This window comes from Micromys minutus (assembly GCF_963924665.1).
Source record: "Micromys minutus genome assembly, chromosome: 20".
Taxonomy (NCBI): Eukaryota; Metazoa; Chordata; class Mammalia; order Rodentia; family Muridae; genus Micromys; species Micromys minutus.
The window spans coordinates 28,824,676-28,851,545 of NC_137955.1; the positions used below are offsets into that span (position 1 = coordinate 28,824,676).

The window sequence follows — 26,870 nt, forward strand, 5'->3', positions numbered from 1 at the left end:
TTTTTTTTTTTAATGCTTTCCTGAATTGCATATACACTACTTTGTATCTGAAAATGTTTGTCAGTTGCTAAGCATGGTAGGCCACACCTGGAACCCCCAAGCTCAAGAAGTTGAGGGAGGAAGATTGCTAGACATTTGAAATCAGGCTGGGCTACATAAAGAATGTCCGGCCACCATTTGAGACACCGTCTCCAAAGCAACCTAAACACCAACCAACAAACAAATCTACAAAACATTTCTTATTCTGACAGCAAAATTTAACAATCGAACCAAAATGGGGTTTCAAAAAGAAAAAAAAAAAAAAAAAAAAAGAACCCAGGGACTGAAGAGATAACTCAGAGGTTCAGAACATGCACAGTTCTTGCAGAGGACCCCCACTTCCCAGTGCTCATACCAGGTGGCTCACAACTGCCTGAGATTCTAGGCCAGAGGATCTGACTGCATTTCTGGACTCAGTGGACACCTGCACTCACTTGTGTATGCACCCCACCCTGACAAACACTTTAAAAAATAGGAAAATGACTATTCTTTGGATGCACGGAGTGTGAAGAACACTATAAATAATCCTAGCATATTCAAGCTTCCTTATAATTAAGCCCTCAGGGATCAGCACCCCTCAGGAAACCATCACAACCAAATGAACTTCTTAAGAATAAAAACTACATTTCTCTTTGTTCTCTAAAAGCTCAGGTTTCGTGGCTTTATCTTTGGGGCAGTAGATCTGAGTTCTTAACTTCAAACTTGCTCATGATTACAGCATGAACTGTAACCCAACAAAATGCCAACCACATGTTCCTAACATCTTAAAACCTGTGGCCTTTTTTACAGAATTTTCCCTTTGCACTATTATAATAGTGCAATAATAATATATATTATATATATATGAGTAAAAAGTTTCTCTTCTTTGGCCACTGCTAAGGTCAAAATCATGGAAGTGCACAGCAGCAAACATCTATCTCAACTGTTCCAAACTCTCAAGTCTCCTTCAGGGGGAGCTGTGATGATAAATGAAAACACCCACAGCCTTGAAAACAGACCGAGTCTTCAAAGATGACCTCTGTCAGGAAGGAACGGAAATGAAAGCCAATGGAAGAAACTCAAATGTGATGACTTCTTCCTGTTTTTCTGCAGCTGGTAATGACTCTGGATAAGGTGCAGGAAGTCCTGTCCCCAGAGCAGGGCCCCAACCTCTTTCTGCTGGGAACTCTCAGGGTCCTATCAGGTGATGTGAGCCCAGGGTGGCTGGAGGCAGGTGTTTGGAGAAGTCAGGTAAGATGCTGAGGCTTCAGTTCCTTGCCTTCCCATACTGCAGAAGGTGAAGCTACCGTTATGAAAGGTCAAATAAGCCAGGAACATGAAGGTGGCAGGGGTCTTCTAGTCAATTTGCATTACTATTGGAATATTCCTTCCATGAAATCCTCTGCTGAGAACCCCGGGGTTGTGAAGGACAGAGATTCAGAGATTCGATTCGACTTGAGCCCTTCTGCCTTTGCATTTTTAAAGAACAATGCCTCCAGACAAGCTGTAGAATAGTCATCTGCACATTCGTGGGTCAGTTTAGCCCTTTGAGCTTTGTGTTTCTTGTTATTGTTTTTCTTTTTAAAATTACATTTACATAGTGTGTGTGTGTGTGTATGTGTGTGTGTGTGTGTGTGTGTTTGTGTGTGCCACAACATGTATGTGGAGGTCAGAGACTCCTCACAGAAGTTGGTTCCCTCCTTCTACTGTATAAGGTTCTGGGGATCAAACTCAGGTCACTCGGCTTAACCAGCTCTGCACTGAACTTGGGACAGGGATCCTCACACCACTGTGGGAACTGGGTGAACAGTCAACATCAGGGTGCCTCCTCTAGGGTCAGTGGGCCAGGCACCTGGGAAAGAAATAAAGGAAAATTGGAGGAGTGCCAGGAGTGGCCAAGCTGTGTGAGGACAAGCTGGTCCTCCAGGGAAGGCCAGGAGCCCCCCTCCCTGCCTCTGGTCCCAATGATTTTGTAGAGCTGCAGCTAGTGTTCTTTGTGTAACACTCAACACCCACCAGGCTTCCAGAACCTTCAGGGTAGCTTAAGGAGCCAGGAAGATAAAGAAGCTATAGCCCAGATCCTGGGTCTCCATGCCTTGCCCTGGCTCAGGGGCCAAGAGAGCTCAGGAGGAGACAGGGAAGTGGCTCAGAGAGCTCCAGCCCTATGCCACAAAGGTGAGTCAGCAGACACCGGTGCCCTGTGCCTAGATGGCTCTTCTGAGCAAAAAAGATGTCTGCTACTTCCCCCACACAGCCAAAGTCTCTTCAGGGCTGCACTAGGGACTCTTGGAAATCATGGCCCAAAGCAATGGGGCAACTGATTATGGGATAAAGTCTCAAACTATGAGCCTAAACAATGTAGCCTGTCTATTAAAAGTAACTGTTTCAGAAGCTCATTATAGTGACAGAAAGATAACATGTTTCCATCGAAGAAGAAATAAGAAGTCAGGGAGTGGTGGCAATGTGCCTTTAATCCCAGTACTTGGGAGGCAGAGGCAGGTGAATCTGAGTTTGAGGCCAGCCTAGCTAGAGAGCAAGTTCCAAGATAGCTGGGGCTACACAGAGAAATTCTGTCTTGAACACCAAAACAAGAAGGAGGAAGAAAAAGAGGAGGAGGAGGAGAAACATTTATCTTTCTCTTCTTGAAGGGGTGTGGGGAGTGTCTCCCTGTGTACCCCTGGCTATCCTGTAACTTGTCACGTAGACCAGGATAGCCTTGAACTCACAGAGATCCCCTGCCTCTGCCCACTAAGTGCTGGGATTAAAGCAGTGTGCCATGCCTTGCAATTTCTTTACCTACTAGATGTATGCTTGTTAAAGATAAGCCAAGACCATGCAGTTTTGGTTTCTCTAGCATCATTGGTAAAACGTTAAACACACACTCCTGAAGGTAGATGAGGAGATAGTTGCAGAACTGTCCCTAGATGAGCTCTTCCTTCCTTAGTCAGTGACACAGGCTCTGAGAGGTTGAAACACAATTGTTCGAGAACATCAGGTAGTGGCTGATGGTTAACTTTCAGTGTCAACAACACTGCATCCCTGGATTAGTCAGACCTGTCTATAGGTACTGAGGAAGCAGCTGAGATATGGAGGAAGATCTCCCAGAGGCTAATGATAAAACATAGTCCCCAGAGGCTTTGGTTACCTGTCACCTCTAATCTGTCCTCACACAACCAGGTTTGTACTTTTATTTTGAAATAGAGGTGTCTCACTGGAGAGATTGCTCAGTGGTTAGGAGCACTGACTGCTCTTCCAGAGGTCCTGAGTTCAAATCCCAGCAATCACATGGTGGCTCATAACCATCTGTAATGAGATCTGATGCCCTCTTCTGGTGTGTCTGAAGACAGCTACAGTATATAATATAATATAATATAATATAATATAATATAATATAATATAATATAATAAATCTAAAAAACAAAAAAAGAAATAGCAGTGTCATTATATAGTCCAGACTAGCCCAGGACTCCTGGCAATCCTCTTGCCTCAGTCTCCAGAATGAACTACCCTGGGTTTGTGCTTACCCTACCCTATTTGCTGAAATTAGGGTAAAATGCACACATTATAAAACATGTCACTCAAAGTTTACGGTTGTATGTCAATACATGCATTCTCATTGCTGTGTACCCCTCACATGCCCATCTCCAGATCTTTCCCATCATGCCATGGTGAGATGCTCCTGTGAGACAGCAAATCCCCAGTGCAGCCCGATTCCACCTCTGTTCTGTTTCTGTGATTTGACTATCTAAATCCTTTCTTATGTGAAACCATAACAATATTTGTCTTGGATTTCTAGGTTAACACACTATACACACACATACCATATAAGAACACAGGGAGAAGGTGGCCCTCTGTCCTAGTCAGGGTTTCTATTCCTGCACAAATCATCATGACCAAGAAGCAAGTTGGGGAGGAAAGGGTTTATTCAGCTTACACTTCCACACTGTGGTTTATGACCAGAGGATGTCAGGACTGGAACTAGCACAGGGCTGGAACCTTGAGGCAGGAGCTGATGCAGAGGCCAAGGACGATGATGTTTACTGGCTTGCTTCCCTTGGCTTACTCGACCTGCTTTCTTATAAAACTCAGAACTACCAGTCCAGGGATGGCTATCTTTACAAGAGGTAGAACTCTCAGTTCCTCCAGCTCAATGCCTCTCTAGATGCTGCCATGCTTCCTGCCATGATAATGGACTGAACTCTGAACCTGTAAGCCAGTCCCAATTAAATGTTGTCTTTATAAGAGTTGCCTTGGTCACGGTGTCTCTTCTCAGCAATGAAACCCTAAGACAAAAACCCACCAATCCTGTGGCATTCAGAAACAGGAATACACACCAGTATTTTTATCTTTGCTATGAGAAAACATCTGAAAAATCATTTAAGAGAGGAAGGATCCCCTTTGACTCACAGTTTGGAACACATACAGTCCACTATATCTGGAAAACCACAATGGTTGGGGTAGTACTTTCTGTCGCATTGGAAGTATGTAACCAGGTTTCTCAAATTTGAATTGGGAAGTGGGGCTGAAAACAGGCTGGACTCTGTCCTCAAGGCCTGCCTGTATGGGCCAGCACTCAACAGTGAGATCCTGTTTTATGTTGCAAAGGTTCCGCAACCTCTCAAGAAAGGGCTATTAGTTCAACACATGGGCCTGAAATGAGCATTCCAACCACAGTGGCATGTCTGCACACATTTTGATTATGAATCCATCCATAGACATTTGGCTGTGGGGTTGATGTTAAGGTGATACATAATTGGACAGTGGAGAGGTAGGCGGAAAAGGCTAGGAAACCGAAAGAGGAAGAGAGAAAGGGATTCGGGAGGAATCAAGATAGAGCTAGAGAAGGAGGACCTAGATCCAGGTGGACTTAATTGGCAATAGTTAGATATAAATAGTTTTAAGGGTTTCTACAGGTCTTTTAATCTCATTAGAAGGGCAGTTTGTATCTTTGTCCATTGGATGTAAGCTTATTGTGTAGAGAGTTTGTAGATTGAGAATTTAATGTATAAACCTGCTTGATAAGCTACTGGGCTTTGTTTGTACCAGGCAGTGGAATAAAGAAACACACCGGAGTGGTCGTATCCATCTGGGACAGAAACAACAGTGTACCGCGCCAGAGTTCTCAGAGGTGGCCTGGAGTGCCAAGTGGTGTGGGGACCCCATGTATGAGCCCAGCTCTGTACCAGAGCAGTGTCCACAGAGTGAGACCGCAGGGACCGATAAAAGGTTAAGCCATCCTTTTAATATTTACTGCAACATTTGGGGTATTGTCTACCTTTTGATAATTGTGAGTCATTCTGGCTTTCAGTTCTGTAGGGAATATGCTTAGGATTGCTGAATCACATATATATTTTAAGTCTACATCTATTTTCTGAAGAACCATTACATTAACTTTCATCATACCAATAAATAAATTACAGAACTATAAAAGACAAATAAGAAAGAACTGAAATGTAGAAAAAAAGCAGGCATGGATTGGATTCTAATCTTGTCTTCTATTTTAAGAAAATATTCCTTGAGGCTGGAGAGATGGCTCAGTGGTTAAGAGCACTGACTGCTCTTCCAGAGGTCCTGAGTTCAATTCCCAGCAACCACATGGTGGCTCACAACCATCTGTAATGGGATCTGATGCCCTCTTCTGGTGTGTCTGAAGAGAGTGACAGTGTACTCGAATACATAAAATAAACAAATAAATCTTTAAAACAAAACAAAACAAATCAACCAACTAACCCAGGGTCAACTAGTAGAATATATTATATAAAAATGAATTTCCAATAAAAGTTATAATTATTTTTTAAAGATAGTTCAGCAGTTAAGAGCACTGACTGCTCTTCCAGAGGTCCTGAGTTCAATTCCCAGCAACCACATGGTAGCCCTCAACCACCCATGATGGGATTTGATGGCCTCTTCTGGTGTGTCTGAAGAGAGCTACAATGTATACCATACAGTTATAATATACGTAAGATAAATAAATAGTTCTCTAAAAAGGAAAAAGAAAAATTCAACTAATTTTTATTATTTATTAATTATTTTGAGCATCTTATCTCTGGCCAAACGTTTCATTCCCGTTTCAGTTTTTTCCCATCCTTTGGTTATTCTTTGTACCATTAAATTCAAGCCCTTTGACCCTTCTCTGCTTCCCAGGCAATCACTATGGACTGTCTGTGTCAGCGTCACCTCCTCTCTCTCTCGGGTCATCCTCCCTAGAACAACTTTTTACTACTGGTTAATGGGCTGTGACCAGGAAAAGCGCAGGGAGGGATCTGCTCACACTTCATAAAGCACCAGGGAAGGCCTGTACCCCTGGGAGAATTCCTCAGGAGATACAACTTCAGGATCAACCCACTCATCTGGGCTGGGGCACCCATGGCTGAGTCTCTCAGGAGGCTTATCGGGACAAACACTGAGTCTCCATGGAAGGCCAGTGCTTCACCCTTAGCCCTCAGATCAGTAGGGATAGGATGTTGAGGCCCCTGTGCAGATGCCTCGTGACAGACCATCTGACTTCATCCTGGTGGCTTCCAGCCTGCTGATCAAATGTCTGGAGTCTGAGAGAAACAGAGTGAACTGTGGCCAATGCTCCAGAGCCAGGTGTAGTGACAGAGGGAGTCTAGGAGGGGACTGACAAAAAAACAATGGGTGTCCCAAATGGGTGAATTAATAACTTTTTAAAGGGCAGGTGTGATTTAGAGTGCCTTTAATCCCAGCACTTGGGGAGGCAAAGGCAGGCAGATTTCTGTGAGTTTCACGTCTGTCTGGTTTATGGAGTGAGTTACAGGACAATCAGGACTACACAGAGAGGCCCTGTCTCTCTCAAAACAAAAGGAAACAACAAAATTCTTTAAAATTTTAAATTAAAAAAAAAAAAAACTTAAGAAGTAAAAAAGGCATTAGACCATTGGAGTAGATGGAAAATTGAACAACCAGAATCCAACAGACAGATACATAAGAAGAAAATCCGTATTGGCACTAGACAAGAGAGCACAGTTGGTAGGAGCATGTCCCTGTGGTGATTGGAGTGATTCTGTTTCCTGCTTTGGGCGTGTGTGTGTGTGTGTGTGTGTGTGTACACTTTAGTTACTCAGAATGTGTTTCTGCAATGGTAAGATCAAGGCCTCTAAGACAATCCACCTCACTAGAACAGCAACCAAAACATTAGATAAAATGATTGAAATCAACTTCCTGTTCGAGAGCATCTGATGTTAGCCCAGGGTCTAAAGCATTCGCTAACAGCCAGTAAGGCACACCAAGGCCTGGGGACCCAGGCTCACCCATCCCCCAGAGAAGGGTGACTCTAATGTCCCACCTGCCTGGCAGCTCTCTGAAATCATCATCTTCAGAGATGACCCTTCTGACTGGATTGTAAGCTGGCAGTTTTATCCCAGGTCGATGAGATGGCTCAAAAGTAAAGTTACTTGCCACTAAGCCTGACAATCTAAGTCTGATCCCCAGGGCCCACATGATGGGAGATGAGAGCTGACTCCCACAAGTGGTCCTCTGATTCCTACCTCCCCACAAATAAATAAACCAGTGGATACCCTTGTTCCTTGGTGAATGTCGAATGCAATCAGTGGCAAATGTTTGACATCTGCACATACCTGAGACAAGATCATAAATTATACATCTGATAGAACTCTCCCGACTGAGCCACAAAGATCAAGGTACTAACCTCATTTTAAAACTGGGCTAAAATGCATATTACCATTTCTTCAAAGACACTGCCTTAAGGGCCCAAAGCCCATCTTCTGTTCAGCATCACTAGTAATCAGAGCCAGAGTGGGGTACCAGTCCTCCACTGTGACTAGAATAGCCAGAGAAGTGTCAATAAAGCTAAGAGTGGCAGCACAGCCTTGACCCTAGCTAGCATTTGAGTAGCTTACAGGGGAGGGTTGTGAGTTCAAGGCCAGCCTATGCTACATTAGCAACAAGACCTTGTCTTAAGATACCCACCGCACCCCCACAAAGACATGACAGGCAGGAATATGAGGAACGACAATGCTTCCATGATGCTGGTAGGAGTGTGAAATGGTGTTCAGCCTTCCTCGAAAAGCCACCCCTAAGGTTACCATCTTATTGCCAATGCCATTCCTGTTTATCTTACATCTGCACAAGAGAACTGAAGATGGGTTTGTGCAAGAAGGCCCTATGCATTCTTATTCTTAACTGTATTATCTATAACACTAACCCTACAGCCGGCACAGCGGCTCCGCTTGTAAAGGTTTGCTGCCAAGCCTGACATCCTCACTGGAACCAGAGTCACAGAGGGAACCATCTGAAGGCCAAAAGACACTATCTTCTGACTGCCACATGTACACTGTGATGTATATTATGACATGTACACTGTGATATGTGCACTGTGACATGCACACTGTGATGTGCACTGTGACATTTACACTGTGATATGTGCACTGTGACATGTGTACTGTGGCATATACAGTGTGACATGTCCACTGTGGCATATACAGTGTGACATGTGTACTGTGACATGTACACTGTGACGTGCACTGTGACATTACACTGTGATATGTGCACTGTGACATTTACACTGTGATATGTGCACTGTGACATGTACACTGTGACATGCACTCTGACATGTAAGCTGTGACATGCACTCTGACATGTAAGCTGTGACATGCACTCTGACATGTAAGCTGTGACATGCACTCTGACATGTAAGCTGTGACATGTACAGTGTGACATGTGCACTGTGGCATATACAGTGACATGTACATTGTGATATGCACAGTGTTATGTGCACTGTGACATGTGCGCTGTGGCATGTACAATGTGACATGTGTACTGTGACAGTTACACTGATATGTGCACTGTGGCATGTACAATGTGACATGTGCACTGTGACATTTACACTGTGATATGTGCACTGTGACATGTGTGCTGTGGCATGAACAATGTGACATGTGCACTGTGACATTTACACTGTGATATGTGCACTGTGGCATGTGTGCTGTGGCATGTACAATGTGACATGTACACTGTGACATGTACATGGTCCAAATAACCAAGCATTTATTAACTGACAGCTGAGAGGACAAATGTGCTCACACCCCCCAACGATCTGTTGAAACATGAAGGGAGGGAAGTCAGAGTAGAGGCACACAGAAGGCCATAAACTAAGTGAAAGCCAGGTCACAGCAGACCCCATATCCATCCAGAACAGACTCGGATGTCTAGGGACAAATGGTAGATGGTGGTTTCCTGGGCTCAGAGGGTTGGGTGTTGACCTGTGTGGGGGGGTGTATTTTCCCCCATTTTGAGGAAGTATGAAAATGTCCTAAAATTAGACATGGCAACTTTCTCTTCTGTGAAAGTATATTATAAAGGAAATATTTTACAGAAAGTGAAGTATGACTCCATAAAGCTAGTATACAACGAAAGCTTACTCCTCAAATTCCTTCACATTATTGATCACAATTATTTCTCAAATGGGAAGGCAGTTTTCTAAGGCATGTCCCAGGAAATCAAAAGATCTGTGTATCACAAACACCAGTATCGTCTAATGTGTAGATCCAAAGCTAGAACACAGTAAGGAGCCAGTAAACGTCCTTTCATGGATTAAAACTATAAGGATTAGAAGACTGACTGCCTAGGGGTGAGGGAGACAATGCAGTCAGTGGAATGCTTTTGGCACAAGCATGGGGACCTGAGTTTGGTCCCCAGAATCTATGTTACAAAGCTGGGAGTGGCAGCATGCACCTCTAATCCTAGTGACAGGCGGACACGGGAGGGTCCCAGAGGCCTGCTGGCCAGCAAACCTTGCATTGAATTGCAAGCATAGTTTTTCACTCAAATATATTATAAGAGTAAGAAAAAGGAGTAGAGAGTATGAGAAAAAGGGGAAGAAGGAAGAAGGGAAGGTGGGAGGGAGGGAGGAAGGGAGCTGGTTATTTCAGGATTAGTGAAGAATTGTCACTTAAGATTGCCAGGGACCCTCACTCCTGCCTTCCCACCTTGGCGGCAGCGAACAAATCAAAAACACACTTTCTCCCTTTGCTCTGGTCCAACTGGAAACCAACATAACACCTTGCAGAACTGAGTGGTGTGTGTGTGTGTATGTATGTGTGTGTGTGTGTGTGTGTGTGTGTGTGTGTGTGTAATTATCCCATGCGAACTGAACACTTTTCCAACACTTCTCCTTTCTCTTTATGACCAGGCTTCATTATTTTGCGTCTTTAGCTAAAAAGGAATACATGCCCCCAAAACCTGAAAATTATGTCTCCCTCCACTGAGTCATGGAAGGCCAAATGAATTTGAATTGCTTCCTTTCACAAGCTGTAACCTCGTAGTCTCTCCATTCATTGAAACTAAAAGAAAGGATAAGCTTTCGTTTTGCTCAGCACCTGTTAAAAAAAAACATGCCCATAGAAACAAGAACAATCTTGTTCTAAAAAGCAATCTACACACGCCAGACGGCAGAGGGACGGCCATTGCTTAATGTGTAACAGCTGCAGAGTACAGCTTTTTCACCTAGCTAGCACTCGGTATTGCAGGGTCTCGCCAAACTGTAGGCAGCATCCTACAAACCACATATCTTACCACTTTCCGTTGGTGCCCTGGACGCCACCACGAAATAAACTTAATTAAACAGTGCCCTCCAGAGGCCACTGGGAATTTAACCGTACTGACAGATTCTGGAAAGAGGCCAAAGAAAAGGCAATTTAATTTTCTTTTGTGTTTATGTGGAATCAGCACTTGGGGCATGGTGTCCTTTGGTGGAAGAGAACCAGCTCTGTCTCCACAGTGGACCTCTGACAGGGGATAATCTGTTTGCAAAACATCCTTTAGGAGGACACGGAAATGTCATGGGACACAGTCCAGCTGGGTATGGTGGGAACTGGTGTCTACCCCTGTCTTCCTGGGAACAGTCTCAACATACATGCCTATGATGTGTCCCTCTAAAGGAGCTGGCTTTCTCTCTCCTTCTGTGATGGGTGTGTGCTTTGTGCAGCTGCTTCTGCGACCTGCTTCCAGTGGTCTTCCATGAGACCTTTCAGTCCGCTCACAACGCCGAGCAACCTGCTCTTATCGGCTCGACTTCAAACTCCCGGGAGACAAATCTAGATGTTAATCAAGTCTCTGGGCAGGATCGGGACGGAGGTTAACTATCCCAGGTGGGATGGCCGAAAGGTAGAGGTTGGAATAGGGATTTGGGGGTGCAGGGAGAAAGGGCCAGAATCCTGAGATACAAAACAAACTAGAATACCCAGAGCATCATGCAGAAAGGGGACACATGTTTCAAAGAATGATCTTCTACCACCCACGAGCCACCGTCTCTACAGGGTGCCACACCCTACTGTCCAGGAGCCCCGCAAACATCACCTCTTCTGACCCCACAGACATCCCGTAGGTTTCATCCCGTATCAGCCTTATCTTCACAAGGAGGTACTGGCAACAGTGTCTATAGGTTTAGCACCCCCCCACACACAAAAGCTTATTTCCATTTAAAAATGTGATCCAAAGCCTAGCAAGGTTGAGCCAAGGTCTAAACCAAAGCATCTGATGCTAACGCTGGACATTAACCACCTCCTTTCCCCTGTGTGGCCCTTACAGCTGGATGGGCAGTGACTCAGCTACAGAATAAAACAAAAAAACAAAACAAAACAAAAAAAAAAAAACCCACAGGAACGGATCTCATCCTCAGGGAGATGCAGTGATGAGGGAGGTGTCAGTCCCTCACAGAGAACAGTGAGTGGAGACTGGGAAGGGACTGACCTGCTCACAATACTTTTCCCTTTACTGTGTAGCAAATGCCGCACATGCAGAGGCTTTGGGGAAACACCGTCATTCATGTGTTCAATAGGTTTTGTTTGTTTGATGGTACATGGGCGCTTTGTCTGCATGCATGCTTTGTAGCTTCAGAGGCCAGAAGAGGGCTCTGGATCCCTGGGACTGGAGTTATAGATGGTTGTGAGCCTCCATGTAAGTGTTAGGAACGGAACTCGGGTTCTCTGGGAGAGGAGACCGTGTTCTTAACTGTGGAGCCATCTCTCCGGCCCTCACTATGGAGAGGTTCTTAGGGGAGAAATCGAGTCACAGGTAGCCAAGCTCCGCTCAGCACAGCCTAAGGCCGGCACGGGAGGCTGGCTGCAGCTTGCCTCTCTCATCTACAGCTCAGGCTCTGCAAGGGCCCTGGCGGCTGGCAGAGTCCAGTTAATCACACATGTAGGACTAAAGTCCCATTCTTGACTATTTGCTTGGGTATCCGATTTCCTTCAGGCCAGATGGGAACATTCCTTCTGCTTCTGGCTAAACTGCTTTAAGCATGTTCCGGATGATCTGGTGACACCCACCCTGACCATTTCACTTTCTTAAAGTCACCTGCCTATGCTAGGAACTACGACCTAATCAAGACATTGAGCTCAGATACAGTCTCAGCGGGTATGAGAACACAAACATGGTGCGCGGGTGAAATCTCTGGATGTTTTAGAAACCTGTCTGTCTTTTTCAGTGTTTCTATTCCTGCACAAAACATCATGACCAAGAAGCAAGTTGGGGAGGAAAGGGTTTATTCAGCTTATACTTCTACATTGCTGTTCATCACCAAAAGAAGTCAGGACTGGAACTCAAGCAGGTCAGGAAGCAGGAGCTGATGCAGAGGCCATGGAGGGATGTTACTGGCTTGCTTCCCCTGGCTTGCTCAGCTTGCTTTCTTATAGAACCCAGGTCTACCAGCCCTGGGATGGCACCACCCACAATGGGTTGGGCCCTCCCCCCTTGATCACTAGTTGAGAAAATGCCTTACAGCTGGATCTCATGGAGGCATTTCCTCAACTGAGGCTCCTCTCTCTGTGATAACTCCAGCTTGTGTCATGTTGACACAAAACCAGCCAGTACACTGTTTCCTCCCTCCTGATTAAATTCACGATGTTGTTTACAGGAGTGAGGAGAGAAAGATCTCTGTGGGAGCTTGAACTGGCCCTAGAAGGATGGAGCTCGGTGGAAAAGACAGCATCCCCTAAGATGGCCTTAGAGAACTCAACATTATCACTTGGGAGCTGAACTTGCAGAGTGTGGAAGGTAAACATTTCAAAAGGTATCATGAGAAATTTCCACAGTCAGGTGGTAGAAGGACCAGTCAGCGAGTGATACAGAGTTGCTCGACCAGAACAGCAGTAGACACAGGGAATGTGGGCAGACATACGCAGCCACAATAAACCAGATCTCACAAGTTCACTCAGGTCTAAAGATTATTGGTAAGTGAGGTTTTTATTTTGTTACCCCACGTTCAAAGAAACACTAGTTAAATTAAAGTTTAAAATCACAGAGATGCATTTTAAAAATACAGTCTTGCAAATGGGCAGGAGGGTGTCAGGTCTTCGGGAAGATGGCATCAGTGTGAGGTGTAAAGCAGAAAAAGATTGTCAGAAAAGAAGCAAACTGAGGATGGGAGGAAGTTGGTCAGCGGTAGAAGGCTTGTCTGCAATGCACATGGCTCTGGGTCTCCCTCCTAGCAAAATAAGAAGCCAAGCAAGCAAAACCCACAACTCTCATTCATAATAACGCTTAAGACTTCAAGACAGCAGTGACATTCACTCTCAAAAGATTGGGGGAAAACTAGAGAGATGGTTCAGAGGCTGAGAACACTGACTGTTCTTCCAGAGGTCCTGAGTTCAATTCCCAGAAATCACATGGTGGCTCACAACCATCAGTAATGAGATCTGTAATGATGCCCTCTTCTGGTGCGTCTGAAAATAGCTACAGTGTGCTCATATGTAATAAATAAATAAATCTTTTTTTTAAATGGGGGGAAAATTAACCATCTAGGATAAAAGGATTAGAAGCAGTAACTTCTAAATGCCTATCCGGTGTTCAGGGCCCTCATTTGGGGGGACAAGGACAGTAGGTAGTTAGGTGACTTGTTAGACAAACAAATAATCAAAACATGATCTTAAAGCATCCAAAGCTACAGTTATAGCCACAAGTCCGGTGCCATAGTGCATGTCTGTAATCCCAGCACTCTGGTGGTTTAGGCAGGAGGTTAGTGAAGTCAAGCACAGCCTAGGCTACAAAGTAAAACTCCATCTCAAACACACACACACACACACACACACACACACACACACACCCCTACACATACACACATATACACACCACACACCTGCAAACCATACATACACACAAATACACACCACAAATACATACACCACACAAATATACACACACAAACAAACACACACCATATACACACCATATACTTGCACACCACACGACACTCCTCTCTCCATAAAACAAGCCATATGTCTACTAAGTAAACATTCATGTATAGCCAGGGTGCCCAACCTAAACATGGTTGTGGCACGTACTATCAATCATACATTATCTGTAGCAGAATAAATGAGTAAACAATTCATGGAAATTACTGAAAATATCCTTAGACTCAGCATGTTCATTCCAAAGAATATGTCCAAAGAGGCTGGAGAACATTTCAGATGAAACTCAAAGTTATAGCACTGAAATCAGTCAGCAACCAAAAGGACACGTTCACCTAAATCATCATTGCCCACTCACCCAGAGATGAAGGGGGGTGTTGTGGTCCATGCCTGTCATTCCGGTACTTGGGAGGCTGAGGCAGGAGGTACGCCTCGAGTTCCAAGCCAGCTTAAAATACAGTATGAAACCTTGTATCAAACCCAGGCGTATAGATCTCTATGACTGACTGTAAGGCCAGCCTGGTCTACATATCGAGCAGTAAGGCATCCAGAGCTACATAGTGAGACTGTCTGAAAAGAAGAAGGAAAGAGTATTGTATAAGGAGGACCAGATTTGAATGTGTTCAGTGAACGCAGAGGTGGCCCAGAGTCCTTTGTGCAGTCAGAAGTTACAAGCATGCCTGTGCTGGAGGCAAACCAAACCCAACCCAACCCAAACCCAACCAGCACTTTTTCATTCTGTAAGTGGGTGCACCAATCAGCATCATTTCCTGTGGGAGGTGATCTGCAATAGGAGTAACAAATTTAACAGATGTTTTTGCTGTTGTTTTGAGGCACAGCCTGCTATACAATCTAGCCACAAACTCAGGTTCTTCCTGCACCCGACTCCCAAGTTACAGATGTGTGCATGCACACACACTTACATGTACACAGCGAGCCACATGCAAATACAGACGGATCACAGACTTGTTGAAACGACAAAGATTTAGCAACACACGTAGCAGTTGATGACTGCTTAAGTAAATGAGTCAAGAAAACCTCACTGCAGTCAAGCAGGTTTATAAGGAGGAGAGGGTTAAAACGCACAGTGGTATGAAGAAGGGGCCTTCATTAGGGGCCATATGGAGGGCATCAGATCCCCTTGAACCGGAGTTACAGACAGTTGTGAGCTACCTTATGGGTGCTGGGAATCGAACCCGGGTCTTCTGGAAGAACAGCCAGAGCTCTTAGATGCTGAGCCATCTCTCCAGCCCTCTTCAAGAATTCTTGGAGAGACCGTCCACAGATGGTGAGAGTGGGACTCTGACTGGTCGTAGCGATGAGAGAATAGCGTTTGGATTCAGGAAGCTTCTCCCTCGCCACCCTTTTGTTGGTCTCAGCAGCTCACCGTGAGCGTGAAGATCTTTCCAGTGCAAACGGTGCTGAGAAAGGTAGTTGGAAATGAATACACTGCAGAAAAAGACAGATCAGCCCAGCAGAGGAGCATTAACTGGGCAGGATCAGGGTCAGGAGGCAGAGGTTGTTCTGGTCTCAGTGCTGCTGCTGAAATAAATAAAAATCCATGACCTGGGGAGGACTGGGAATTCTAGAACTGAATTAACAACTCTTGTCAATATGTTGCCCTAAAACAGTGGTGCGAGGCCTTCCTAATGCTGCTACCATTTAGTTCAGTTCCCCATGTTGTGGTGAGTCCCTACTGTAGAATCCTTTCCTGTTGTTTCGAACCGTAGTGTAACTATCTGACAAGCAGAATATCTGGTATGCCACTCCCAAAGGGGTTTTGACCCACAGCTACTCTAAGATAAACAAACAGGACTCTTAGTGAAAAAGAACTTCTAAGAATTAAAAGCTCCCCCGAGAGTTGGTTCAGTGGTTAAGGGCAGTTGCCACACTTCCAGAGAACCCAAGTTTGGTTCTGAGCACCCATGCCAGGCAGTTTACAAACACTCGCAACTCCAACTCCATGGGCAACGCCCTCTTCTGGCCTTTCTGGTACCTGCACACACCTGGCATTTAGACATATGGATACATAAACACAGATTAAAAACAAATCTTTGTAGGGCATTGTGATGCATGCCTTTAATTCTAGCACTTGGAAGCAGAGGCAGGTGGGTTTTTGTGAGTTCAACCTAATCTCTGCAGGGTGTTTCTGGCTAGACAGGGCAACATGGGGAAGTCTGTCTTTTTAAAAAATCATGAATTCCCTACCTATTTATCTATTTGGCGAACCTCTCTGTTAGACAGATAGTTATATACATTTCAGAGGATTTTGGGGCAGTACCCCTCCCTGAGAGTCCACAGCTTGTAAACCAAAGGACTAGAACAGCAGGCCTTGAACGGCTTGTGGAGAATTGGGAGCAGAATCCTCTCTGTGGTCCTGGAAGGAGGAGAAACATTCTGACCCGCATGTCCAGGAGGTCATTAATAGATAGCCATCTACTGGGGCTCCCGGAGTCCTGAACCCTACACAACTATCATAAAGCAGGGGGCCTTCTGATAAAGAACAAAGAACGGTATGCTATTGTTCCCTCTGCAAGACACAATCCAAACGGGCCTGTTGACCGCCTGAGAAGCACAAAGGCCCTCAGAAAAGTTGCTGACAGGAGTCTAGAAGGAGCTGGGGGAGGAGAAGAATGAGTTTAAAATATCTTGTATGTATGATAACATTAAATAATAATATAGGTTAGGTGTGGTGGTGTTTGCTTTCAATCACAGCATTTGGGAGGCACGTCGATCTCCGAAGTTTCGAGGTTAGTCTTGTCTACATCATAGGTTCAAGGCCAGCAGGGGCTGCATAGCCAGACCCTTTCTCAAACATAAATAAGTTAATAAATAATATAAAGCCTGCTTGAAATGTAGCTCAGGAGAGCTACATTATCCTTGAGAGCAAGCTCTGCTCTACAATAAACTCTGTCTTCTTCCTGTGCGCCTTGTCTGAATTCTTTCCAGGGAGGTCACAAGGACTGGGGTGTTTGCTTGTGTGTTCTTTTTTCCTTCAGGGTATCCTGTCTGTCTTCAGTCATTCCTATCTCTGCTCAGACTTCGAGTGTAAGCCAGGACTTTGCAGGAGCGTGTATCTGGACTGCCGTGACTCACCCTGAAGTCTGACAGAGACTGGTTCTCTATGGGCTGCGTTTTTAAGGATCTCCGCTCCCCATTCCCTCCCTCGAAGCTGTCCTTGCCTCTTTCAGGGCATTTGTGAATAGACACCCGAGATGGCAAAGGCTCAGGCTTTTCTAATAAATCCCAGCCCCTTTCAGCCTGTCTAACCTCACAACCAGCCCGAGGAAGGGCTGCAGGAAAGAGGACATTAGCTGTGGAAATAGTTCAGCTTCCTTCATCTTCTTCCTCCTCCTCGAAGGGGAAAAACTAAGTTTAACTTCAGGAGACGATGTAAAGGAGAGATCATCATCCCCCTGTTGGGGGAGATGGAGGATTAGACCATTACAGCAGGCCGTGTCTATACATCTGAGTCTTGGAGACCCTCACATCCCCACATCCCCACTCCCCACCTCTCCATATTTTCAACAGTGTCAAGCCACCAAAAAAGTCATCAGTAGTTTTTTTTGTTTTTTGTTTTTTTTTAAGATTTATTTTATGTCTGTGCATTGTCATTTATGTAGGACACTGTTGCTGTTGTGTTTTCAGACACACCAGAAGAGGGCACTGGATCCCATTACAGATGGTTGTGAGCCACAGTGTGGTTGCTGGGAATTGAACTCAGGACCTGTGGAAGAACAGTCAGTGCTCTTAACTGCTGAGCCATCTCTCCAGCCCCGTGTGTGTGTGTGTGTGTGTGTGTGTGTGTGTGTGTGTGTGTTTGTGTGTGTGTGTGTGTGTGCGTGTGTTTTAAAGTATTTAAGTAACATAAGTCAAACTCACATAGTCAAAATCTTTGGAGGAAGATCATATTGACATGTGATCGAATGTGATCTTCCTATGGAGAAATCCATTTGGCTATATAAAACATGTTTTGTTTTGTTGATTTGGTTTTATAGTGGTAGGGATTTGGACCCAGGGTCTTAACACATGCCAGGAAAGTAAGCGACCACTGGGATATCACCTCAAATTGTTTTTTGAGGCTATCCAGTTGTCTTGGAACACTCTGTAGACCGGGCTGTCCTTGAACTCCAAGATCCACCTGCTTCTGCCTCCCAAATTCTGGGGTTAAGGGTGTGTGCCACCATGCCTGGCTGGTTTTAGTTTAAATTGTACACATCTGGGTCCTTAGACTTGGCTCTCCTTGAAGCTACCCAAAGTGAATGGGGAAAGATGTGAATCTTGGCTTTCTATTTCTGTGAGAGCCAGATTGAGCGGTGTCTTGTGGCCCTTCAGAAATCTCTTAAGAGAGGGTCGGAGGTAATCTGGGTACCAAAGCTTGGATTTTAAAGACCTTCTAGTGAAAAAACAATGTAAGTCATGTGGGGACATTTAGTACCCAAACAGGAAAGAACCTAAATGCTCAAACATGTTTAATACCCAAGTATGAAAGGTGAAACAGAAGTCAGCGCTTCTGCAAAAGGCTCGGAAATGCCCACGAGGGAGGATATGAAAACAGTAACACTTTAATCACACCAGATGCCATTCTCCTTATGCTTCCTAGTGACAGCAATGCCTAGAGGTACTTCTAACAGTTTAAACATGGGTATCTTGAGTGAGACATTGGGGTTCCCCTTCCTGGGTGGGAGTATAGTGCTGCACCGGCATTCAGCTCCAAGTCAGGTATCAGGGAAGCACATCTGCATGGAGCGCTGCATCCCGGATATCTGCGTGGAGCAGTGTATCATGGGCATCTGGATGGAGCGCTGCATCCCGGATGTCTGCGTGGAGCAGTGTATTATGGGCATCTGCATGGAGCGCTGCATCCCGGATGTCTGCGTGGAGCAGTGTATCATGGGCATCTGCATGGAGCGCTGCATCCCGGATGTCTGCGTGGAGCAGTGTATCATGGGCATGTGGACGGAGCGCTGCATCCCGGATGTCTGCGTGGAGCAGTGTATCATGGGCATGTGGACGGAGCGCTGCATCCCGGATGTCTGCGTGGAGCAGTGTATTATGGGCATGTGGACGGAGCGCTGCATCCCGGATGTCTGCGTGGAGCAGTGTATCATGGGCATCCGGATGGAGCGCTGTGTCATAGAAAGTCTCCCCTTTCATGTCATCTCTTTCTTCTTAAAAGCAAGTGGATCCAGGGCTGGGGATGGAGCAGGCATGAAGCCCTGGGTTCAGTCCCCAGCACCATATAAAACAGGAGTGGCAGTACATGCCTGCGACTCCAGCACACAGGGGTGGAAGCAAGAGAATCTGAAGTTAGATGGCAGCCCCGGCTACATAGTGAGTCTGTGGTCTGCATGGGTCTCTCACAGAACAAAAACGTCACTCAACAAATGTCTGTTGATGAGGGTGGACAGATACTGACAGCTCTTTCCAAGAACTCACTCTGCTAGTCAGTATGGTAGCAGACAGCTACTCGATTTGCCTTAAAAGAAATGTCTGGTCTAGGCAGTAGTGGCGCATATCTTTGATCCCCAGAACTCAGGAGCAGAGACAGGCTGAGTGTGTGGCTAGCCTGGTCTACAGAGTGCGTTTCAGGACAGTTAGGGCTGGAGTTAAAGACACTGAAGAACCCTCTCTTTATTCATCTTGAAGAGCCCAGCAGGGTGGGTCATGCAACTCACTGTCTCATCTTCTGTGGGAACCCGGGGGCCAGGAATGAAAGTTTGGGGAACAGTGTCCTATTCCCATTCTGGTGACTCAGTATAGCTCAGGAGGAGCAACTCAGCAGAGAGCTCAGCTGAGACCATCATCTGATAGTGCAGCTGTGAAGCACACAGCTCAGGGGACAGAGGACTCCCAGCACTTCCTCTCACAGTGCTTGATTTCAACCACAAGATGGCAGACAATGGCTCTCAGATTCTCTACTGCCTTGGCCTGGCAGCACGCAGAAGCCAAAGGAAAGCAAACTCAGTGCTTCTTTCCAGCGTAGCAATAATTCTCGTCATGAAGTTGCTACAAGCTACACCCTCAAGAGATGGAAGGTTCTTAATGTACTCCTCACTCATTTATGAAGCATGTAGAAAAACATGACTTTCTGTTTGTTTTTATCACAAACCATAGACAATAGAAAACTATCCAATGCCATTTGTTATTATTTATGGGACTGAACAAAAAGTTATTGCGTCAAAGGGCATAAACCTGATCTCTGGGAAGATAGATGACCTCAGGACAAAATGCCCCTGAGTCTGTGATACCAGAAAGTAGGATCTGAATGAGCTTGAAGAGATTCCAGAAGCTAAGCTGCAAGAAGGCAGCAGGCTGAAGAGATCGGAGCTGGGCACTGGCGTGGGTCATGGGCTGCTTCTTCCACCCTACACACATCCTTAGGGGAACGGGCTGTTCCACATGGCAATTTTCCACATAATTGAATTTTGAATGCTGATTTTTTTTTTCCTTTTAACTTTCTGCAAGGGGAATCTTTCTAAAGTGTGTTAAATGCTTCTCTGGCTTCTTAAAGGGCATGCTAGGTATAATTTAACCTTTCTTTAATATCTCTAGGTCATCAATATGACCCTCTCTTACTATATATATATATAGAGAGGGTCATATTGACTATATATATATATATATATATATATATATATATATACAGTCTTGCGTGGAACACAAGGTGCCTCTAGGCACACATGCAGAGAGACAGACCCCAGGGACCATATTATAAGCTATAATTGGAGAATCTTCCTTTCTCTGTCTCCTACTACATCATCACCTGCAGTCGTTTCTCCAAGTAAACACCTTCTCATACCCTCTTGACACTCTGCCTAAATCTGCTTTAATCCAGACAGAACTCAAGGTTGCCATGGGTAACCAGAGTCTAAGATTGTACCAACCCTAAATTTATTTTTACACATGATTTTGAGGCAGAGGGGACTGGAGGCTGCTTCTGGGCTGATACTCAGCTACGCTTTACTTCATGGCATGCCCCTGTGTCATCTGGACGGTCACCTTGTGTATCTCAGGGCCATATTTGCCCAATGAGATTTTCCTCTGGGATTATACAAACTCTTCATACTCCAGAAACACATAGGCACTATCTGGCTGCGGCACTTAAGACCCTGGGCCTGCATGTGACAGTGTCTCTTTGATTTAAGTGGCCAGCACCCAGACCATTGCAGGTACAGAGAACAATAGCTCACCACTTATCCATGGCTTCAGTTATTTGTGGTCAAGAAGCTCAAAAAAACTACAGGACTGTGAGATATTCTGAGAGAGAAAGCACAGTCACATAACTTAGAGATGTTTGTTATGATCGTCCTATTTAAATATCACTTCTGGTGGCCAAACTTTCACTATACTTAATACACACTAAACTTTCCCATAAATATGTATGTATGTATAAGAAACAGCCCATCGGTCCAGGGTTATGGACTGTCTGTGGATGAATGGGACCTCTGTGATGTCACCATTGTCCCTTTTGTGTCTGAGAAGCTGGCAGAGTTTGAGGTTCTTTCTTTCCAACTCAAAGGCCTATTCCCTGTTGTGACATGTGTTGTGGGTTCAGGTTGCCTGAGGCTGAATGGGTGAGGTGCTAAAAGGTCCTCTGGACTGAGCATCTTCCTTGTGGCAGCTACATAGTCACCGCGTAGATAAATCATCTTCTCTCACCCACCATGGAGCTCTTATTAGGAAAACAGAGTCAGCTCTCTGTGCCAAGGAACTCATCCACAGTCACAGGCTTTGGAAGCCGGAGCTACTCCCTAGAAGGCCTGTGTTCTCTGTACTGTGCTATGTTCATGTTTATTAACCTATAAAAATCTCCAAAGCCCACATACTGGGAAAAAAAAACATTTTAAAAATGAAATGTGGGCCCCTTTACTTTTCAGAAAAGTCCATTTGTTTTTGTTTGGGTATGTGGGCTCCATCTTAATTAATTCCACATTTTGTTACCAATTTGGAATATCTGTCTCCAGGGAACAGGTCTGGTTTACTTATAGAGAGCTAGTAGAGGGGGTGACTAGAGCTACAAAATATTCTTTGTAGGAACTAATCTAAAAACCTTCCCCACTTTTTCCTGCACCAAACAGAAGTAAACAGAACATTTTGGAAAATCCCATCTTTTCCAGAATGGTGGCCAAGGATTTTATAAACAGAGGCTTCTGCCGTGTGTGTGTGTGTGTGTGTGTGTGTGTGCGCGCGCACAATTACATGTGACTGATATTCCTTACTCTTCCAGAATATTCTCTAAAGTTCACAGAAGAAGAAGGAAGCTGTCATTCCTCTCAGAAACTTCTTTGGGGCACCTAGAAGGAAACTGTGGACCATAAGAGCACCAACTGTTCAGGAGGCTTCTCTAGGCCTAGGCCTAGGTTCCATGGATGTGTGGTTCTATATAAGAGGGCTGTCAAAACCATGGCTATGCTTGTCATTTTGAAATAAGCACCCATGACCTCATCTTCTACATTTTGCACCTGTTCCTCCTACACTCAACACAGGCAACTCTTGAAGCAACTTCCTCCTAAACCTACACAGTCCTTTAAAGGTATCAGAGGGCTTTACAGAAGATGCTGAGGGTCAAGGTGCTGCCTGTGTCACTCCTCAAGGGTGTTATAACAAACTACCACAAACAGACTGGCTTAAGAAACAGAAAGTTATCCTCTCCCAGTTCTAGAGAGTAGGGGGATAGGATCAAGAGGTTAGCAGAGCCAGTTTCCCCCGGTGCAGTGGATAAACCTGCTCCAGTCCTCTCTCCTGGCAGTTCTTTGGCATGTGACAGCATAGCTTGTCTTGACATGTCATTTTCCCTGTGTGTCTGTGTCCAAATTAGCTTTTGATAAGAATAACAATCACACTGCATTATCCACCCGGACTTCAATATGACCTCATCTTAACCACAAATACAATGGTCTGTCTTCTGAACAAGTTTGCATTTTGGGGCACTGGAAGTTAGGCTTTAAAAATTTTAATTTGGGGAAGGGGATATAAGTCAATCTATAACATCACATAAAACAACTGTAAATTCAGAAGCAAAGTTGAGAGGTAGACCAGATGCCCCAAAGAGTTTCTTATATTAGATATGATTAAGAAGTATGTGTGTGTCTTAGTAGAACATCAGTTCCTACTCAATATTTCTTAGGACAAATCTTCATATATCAAAGTATAAATTGTCAATAGTGAGTGGGAAAACATCTTGAAAACACTCAAAAACTCTTTAAAAATGCTAGTAATAGTCAGCTTTCCAAATTCTCAGGCTTTGCATCTGTAGACTAAAGGAACTGTGGACTGAGGAACTAAGAAAAAAACACTTCGCCTTTGTGCTGAGCACTTGTTACTATTTCTTAAGCAACACATAATAATTCAGATAACAACACAGATAACAGCTATTCACATTGTATTAGGTATTGTAAATAGAGATACTAGTACACAGAAGGCCATGCATATTATAGAGGCAAATGTTACATCGTCTGTGTAAAGAACTTGAACATTCTTAGACTTTAGTATTCACTGGGGATCCTGGAAACAATCCTTCTCAATTTCCGAGAAACACCCAGACCAAGAACTCTACTCTCCAAGCTGCAGTAGCACCTAAGTTGGCCAAAGGAATTCGGCTAAGGCTTGGGTGTGGTCTCCCAAGGGCTTGTATGTTGAAAGCCTGGTCCTTAGTGTGGTAATATTGGCAGGTGTTAAAGACCAAAGGATGGGGCCCAAGTGGGAAGTACTTAAGTCAATTGGAGTCTGATATGTAAAGGGAAGATGAGACCTCTGTCTCTACAGCTTTTCTGTTGACAAATATGCTCGTTTGTCTAAGATTGTACCAACTTTAAATTTATTTTTACATACAATTTCGAGGCAAAGGAGACTGGAGGCTGCTGCTAGCTAGGATTGATACTCAGCTTGCTTTACTGCACGGCATTCCCTGTTTCATTTGGCCAGTCACTTTGAGTGTGTCAGGGCCATATTTGCCCAATGAGATTGAGTCACCATTAGGCCTTCACAGGAGTCTAAACCTATAGGGCTTCCTGGTCTTAAACTTCCACGACTATGAGCTAAGTAAATTTATAAGTAGCCCATCTCAGGTATTTTATTATAATAATGCAAACCAGTCTAATCTATGTTGTTCCTTTTACAAAACGAGACAAGAAGGCCTGTTTCCTTGTTGCATTACATAGAAAGAAGTCTTGCTGGCTTGTTCTGTTTCCCCTGATGTTTGTAGTTATACTAAAGAGGTGCTTTGTGCAGCCATAAACCATCCATGAAATTATACACCAGACTACAAAACTCCAGATGTAACACCGGGATAAGGGGGAAGCATTGTGAAGCTACCTGGGTTCAAATCCCAGTTCTGTCTTCTATTACTTGGGAAATCTTGGGCAAGGTAAATATGGTAGAACTCTCCCCATTTAAGCTTCTTAGATAGACAAGTGATTAGGGACTGAGTGAGGAGCTGAGGGCAGATGTCCATTCTGGTAGACGCTGCTTAGTAAGTGGTCTGCCTTTTAATTATTCAAAAAGGTCCAGGAAGTGAGCCTTGAAGAAAAAAAATCAAGCTTGTCTCCTTATCCTCTCCTGCTAACTTCTAGGTTATGAAGCAATGGGTACCTGGGACTTCAGGTGCATAGGAGAGTATAAACTCAGATGGTCTGAAGTGTTCAACCCACACACATTCCAAAGGAAAGGCTGACTTCTGACCAGCCCTGGGAGGAAACAGCCCTTGAAATATCCCGTGCAAGGATAGCACCTCTGTGTAGCTAGGGATGCTTAGCTATGCTACATAGCTTACTAATCATATGGTTTATGTGGGAGCTTATGGCCACATGGTATTAATCTACTACTAGAGAAGACCAGAGACTAAGGTCAGGCCCACATGACCAAGCCCATAAAAACCCTGAACACCATGCCATGTATAAACTTTCCTGCTGGAAATACTACATGTAGGAACCTCCGAATACCATGCACACTGCTAATACCAGGCGACGGCTAAAAACTGGCATGCGGTTGCTCCTAGACTCCACCCTGTGACTTTCACCATGGCTGTTTTCAGTCTTCATCTTTTCAATGTAACCACAGAACTGTTCCCGGTGCTACCAGCCCACCTGGCCTATCTCTGAACTGATAGTGTTTCTGGAAAGCCTGATTCACCAGGGAAACAACCCAACTGACCTGTTTTAACTTCCTGCAGTGTTGGGGGTGGGGGTTGGGGGTTGGGGTGGGGTGGGGAGGTGGTTAGACAATATAAGTATATCAGGGTGGGAGTCTGTGCTTAGAGTCTCTGGGAGTTCTATGCCTGTTGTATGTGAAATGATGAGCAAGACACCCAAGACCACCTTAGGCTTTTGGGATGCTGGGCTGAATGAGAGTCTGCAATGGGACATTCTTACATTATAGTTTCACATAGCCTTTGTTTTCTTTTTACCCCAAGTTTCAAGGAAAGGAAGATGCTTTGAGTCTAGGTGTTCTTAATGAATGGAATAACAACAACACCCAAAAAAATAATAGAACATACCAACCAGGTATTCAGTGAGCTACTGGCCAACCATTGTCCACATCAGTAGATGCTGCTTAATACATGATTATTGCTAGAAAGGGAGCTTTGAAAAATCAAGTCTCATCTCCTTAAACTCCTGGGATCTTAAGAGACTCTGGGAGCCTAGGACTCAGTGTGTTTTCCTGTAGGACACAAAAGTCACCGGCTTCTTGCCAGGAAACCATACCTCTAAAGGTATAGCCCCAATAGAGACAGGCGAATCACGCGCTGGGCATTCATCCCTTTTCTTACCTGGCCCCACTGACATCCACTCCGACCATCAGCTGTCCATTCAGGGAGAGAATCTCATCCCGGAGCCGAACTTTTCCACTCTTCCCCGCTGGGCTGTTCTTCCTCAGCTCTGTCACCCAGATGCAGCCCACGTCCAGCACCGGCCCCTGGTGGGTCTTCCTCTTCTTACCCCCTCGACGCTTCTCACCGTAGTCCCCGAAAACAGGGATGTTGCCGAAACTGAGCCCCACGGTCTCCGTGTCCCCCAGCTGCTTGGTGAGGTACACCGTACAGATCTCCATCTCTGGGGGACTGTGATCGGCTGGAACGGCACTCTCATCCACAGCCAGGTTCAGTTGGATGTACTCCTGCAGCTTCTGGATGGCCGCCTGGCAGAGTCGCTGCTCTGGGCCGTCCCCACCCTCCCGAAGGCTGTTCTGCAGCCACTCGTACAGGAGGGGCAGGAGCAGCAGGGCGTTGTCCTGGGTGATGGGCATGGCGCTCACTCACAGACACCAGCATCATGAGAGGTTCTGCTTCCGGAGACTGGACCCCGTGGGGACCCATGTCCCTTGGGAAGGCTCCCGGTCACCAGCTTTGCCCATGTTCGTGTTCAGGCCAGCAGATGAGCTTGAGGGATGCCTCCTGTGAGCATGGGATGTTTGCTTTGGCGAGAGAAGGACGGGACACAATTAAAAACTCTGGAACAATGGCTCAGGAGTGCTCAGCAAGGGAAGGGAGGAAGTATCTCACAAGTCCTCTCTGGGTTCCTTTCACAGCGGGGGTTCATTCATGCAAATGACATGGAAATCGGCTGTTTCTTCTGCAGTGGAAGCATCTTGCTTGGGCGCATTCACACCTGGAAAAGGAAGAGGAAAAACAAAGACTTGGAGTTAGAACACCCAGTGAGAAAGGACCATGTATTCTAGTCAGAT

At 45.2% G+C, this 26,870-nt stretch overlaps 1 protein-coding gene across 1 annotated transcript in view; it reads right to left on the reverse strand.

The window, feature by feature from the left end:
- PDZD2 (PDZ domain containing 2) overlaps nucleotides 1-26,535 on the reverse strand; it is a 218,509-nt gene extending 191,974 nt beyond the window's left edge. The window contains exon 1 of the mRNA XM_080933679.1: nucleotides 25,957-26,535. Within this exon, the coding sequence (XP_080789805.1) occupies nucleotides 25,957-26,432 (476 nt within the window). The 5' untranslated portion in view covers nucleotides 26,433-26,535. The remainder of the gene's footprint in view (nucleotides 1-25,956) is intronic.
- Nucleotides 26,536-26,870: the final 335 nt, after the last annotated feature.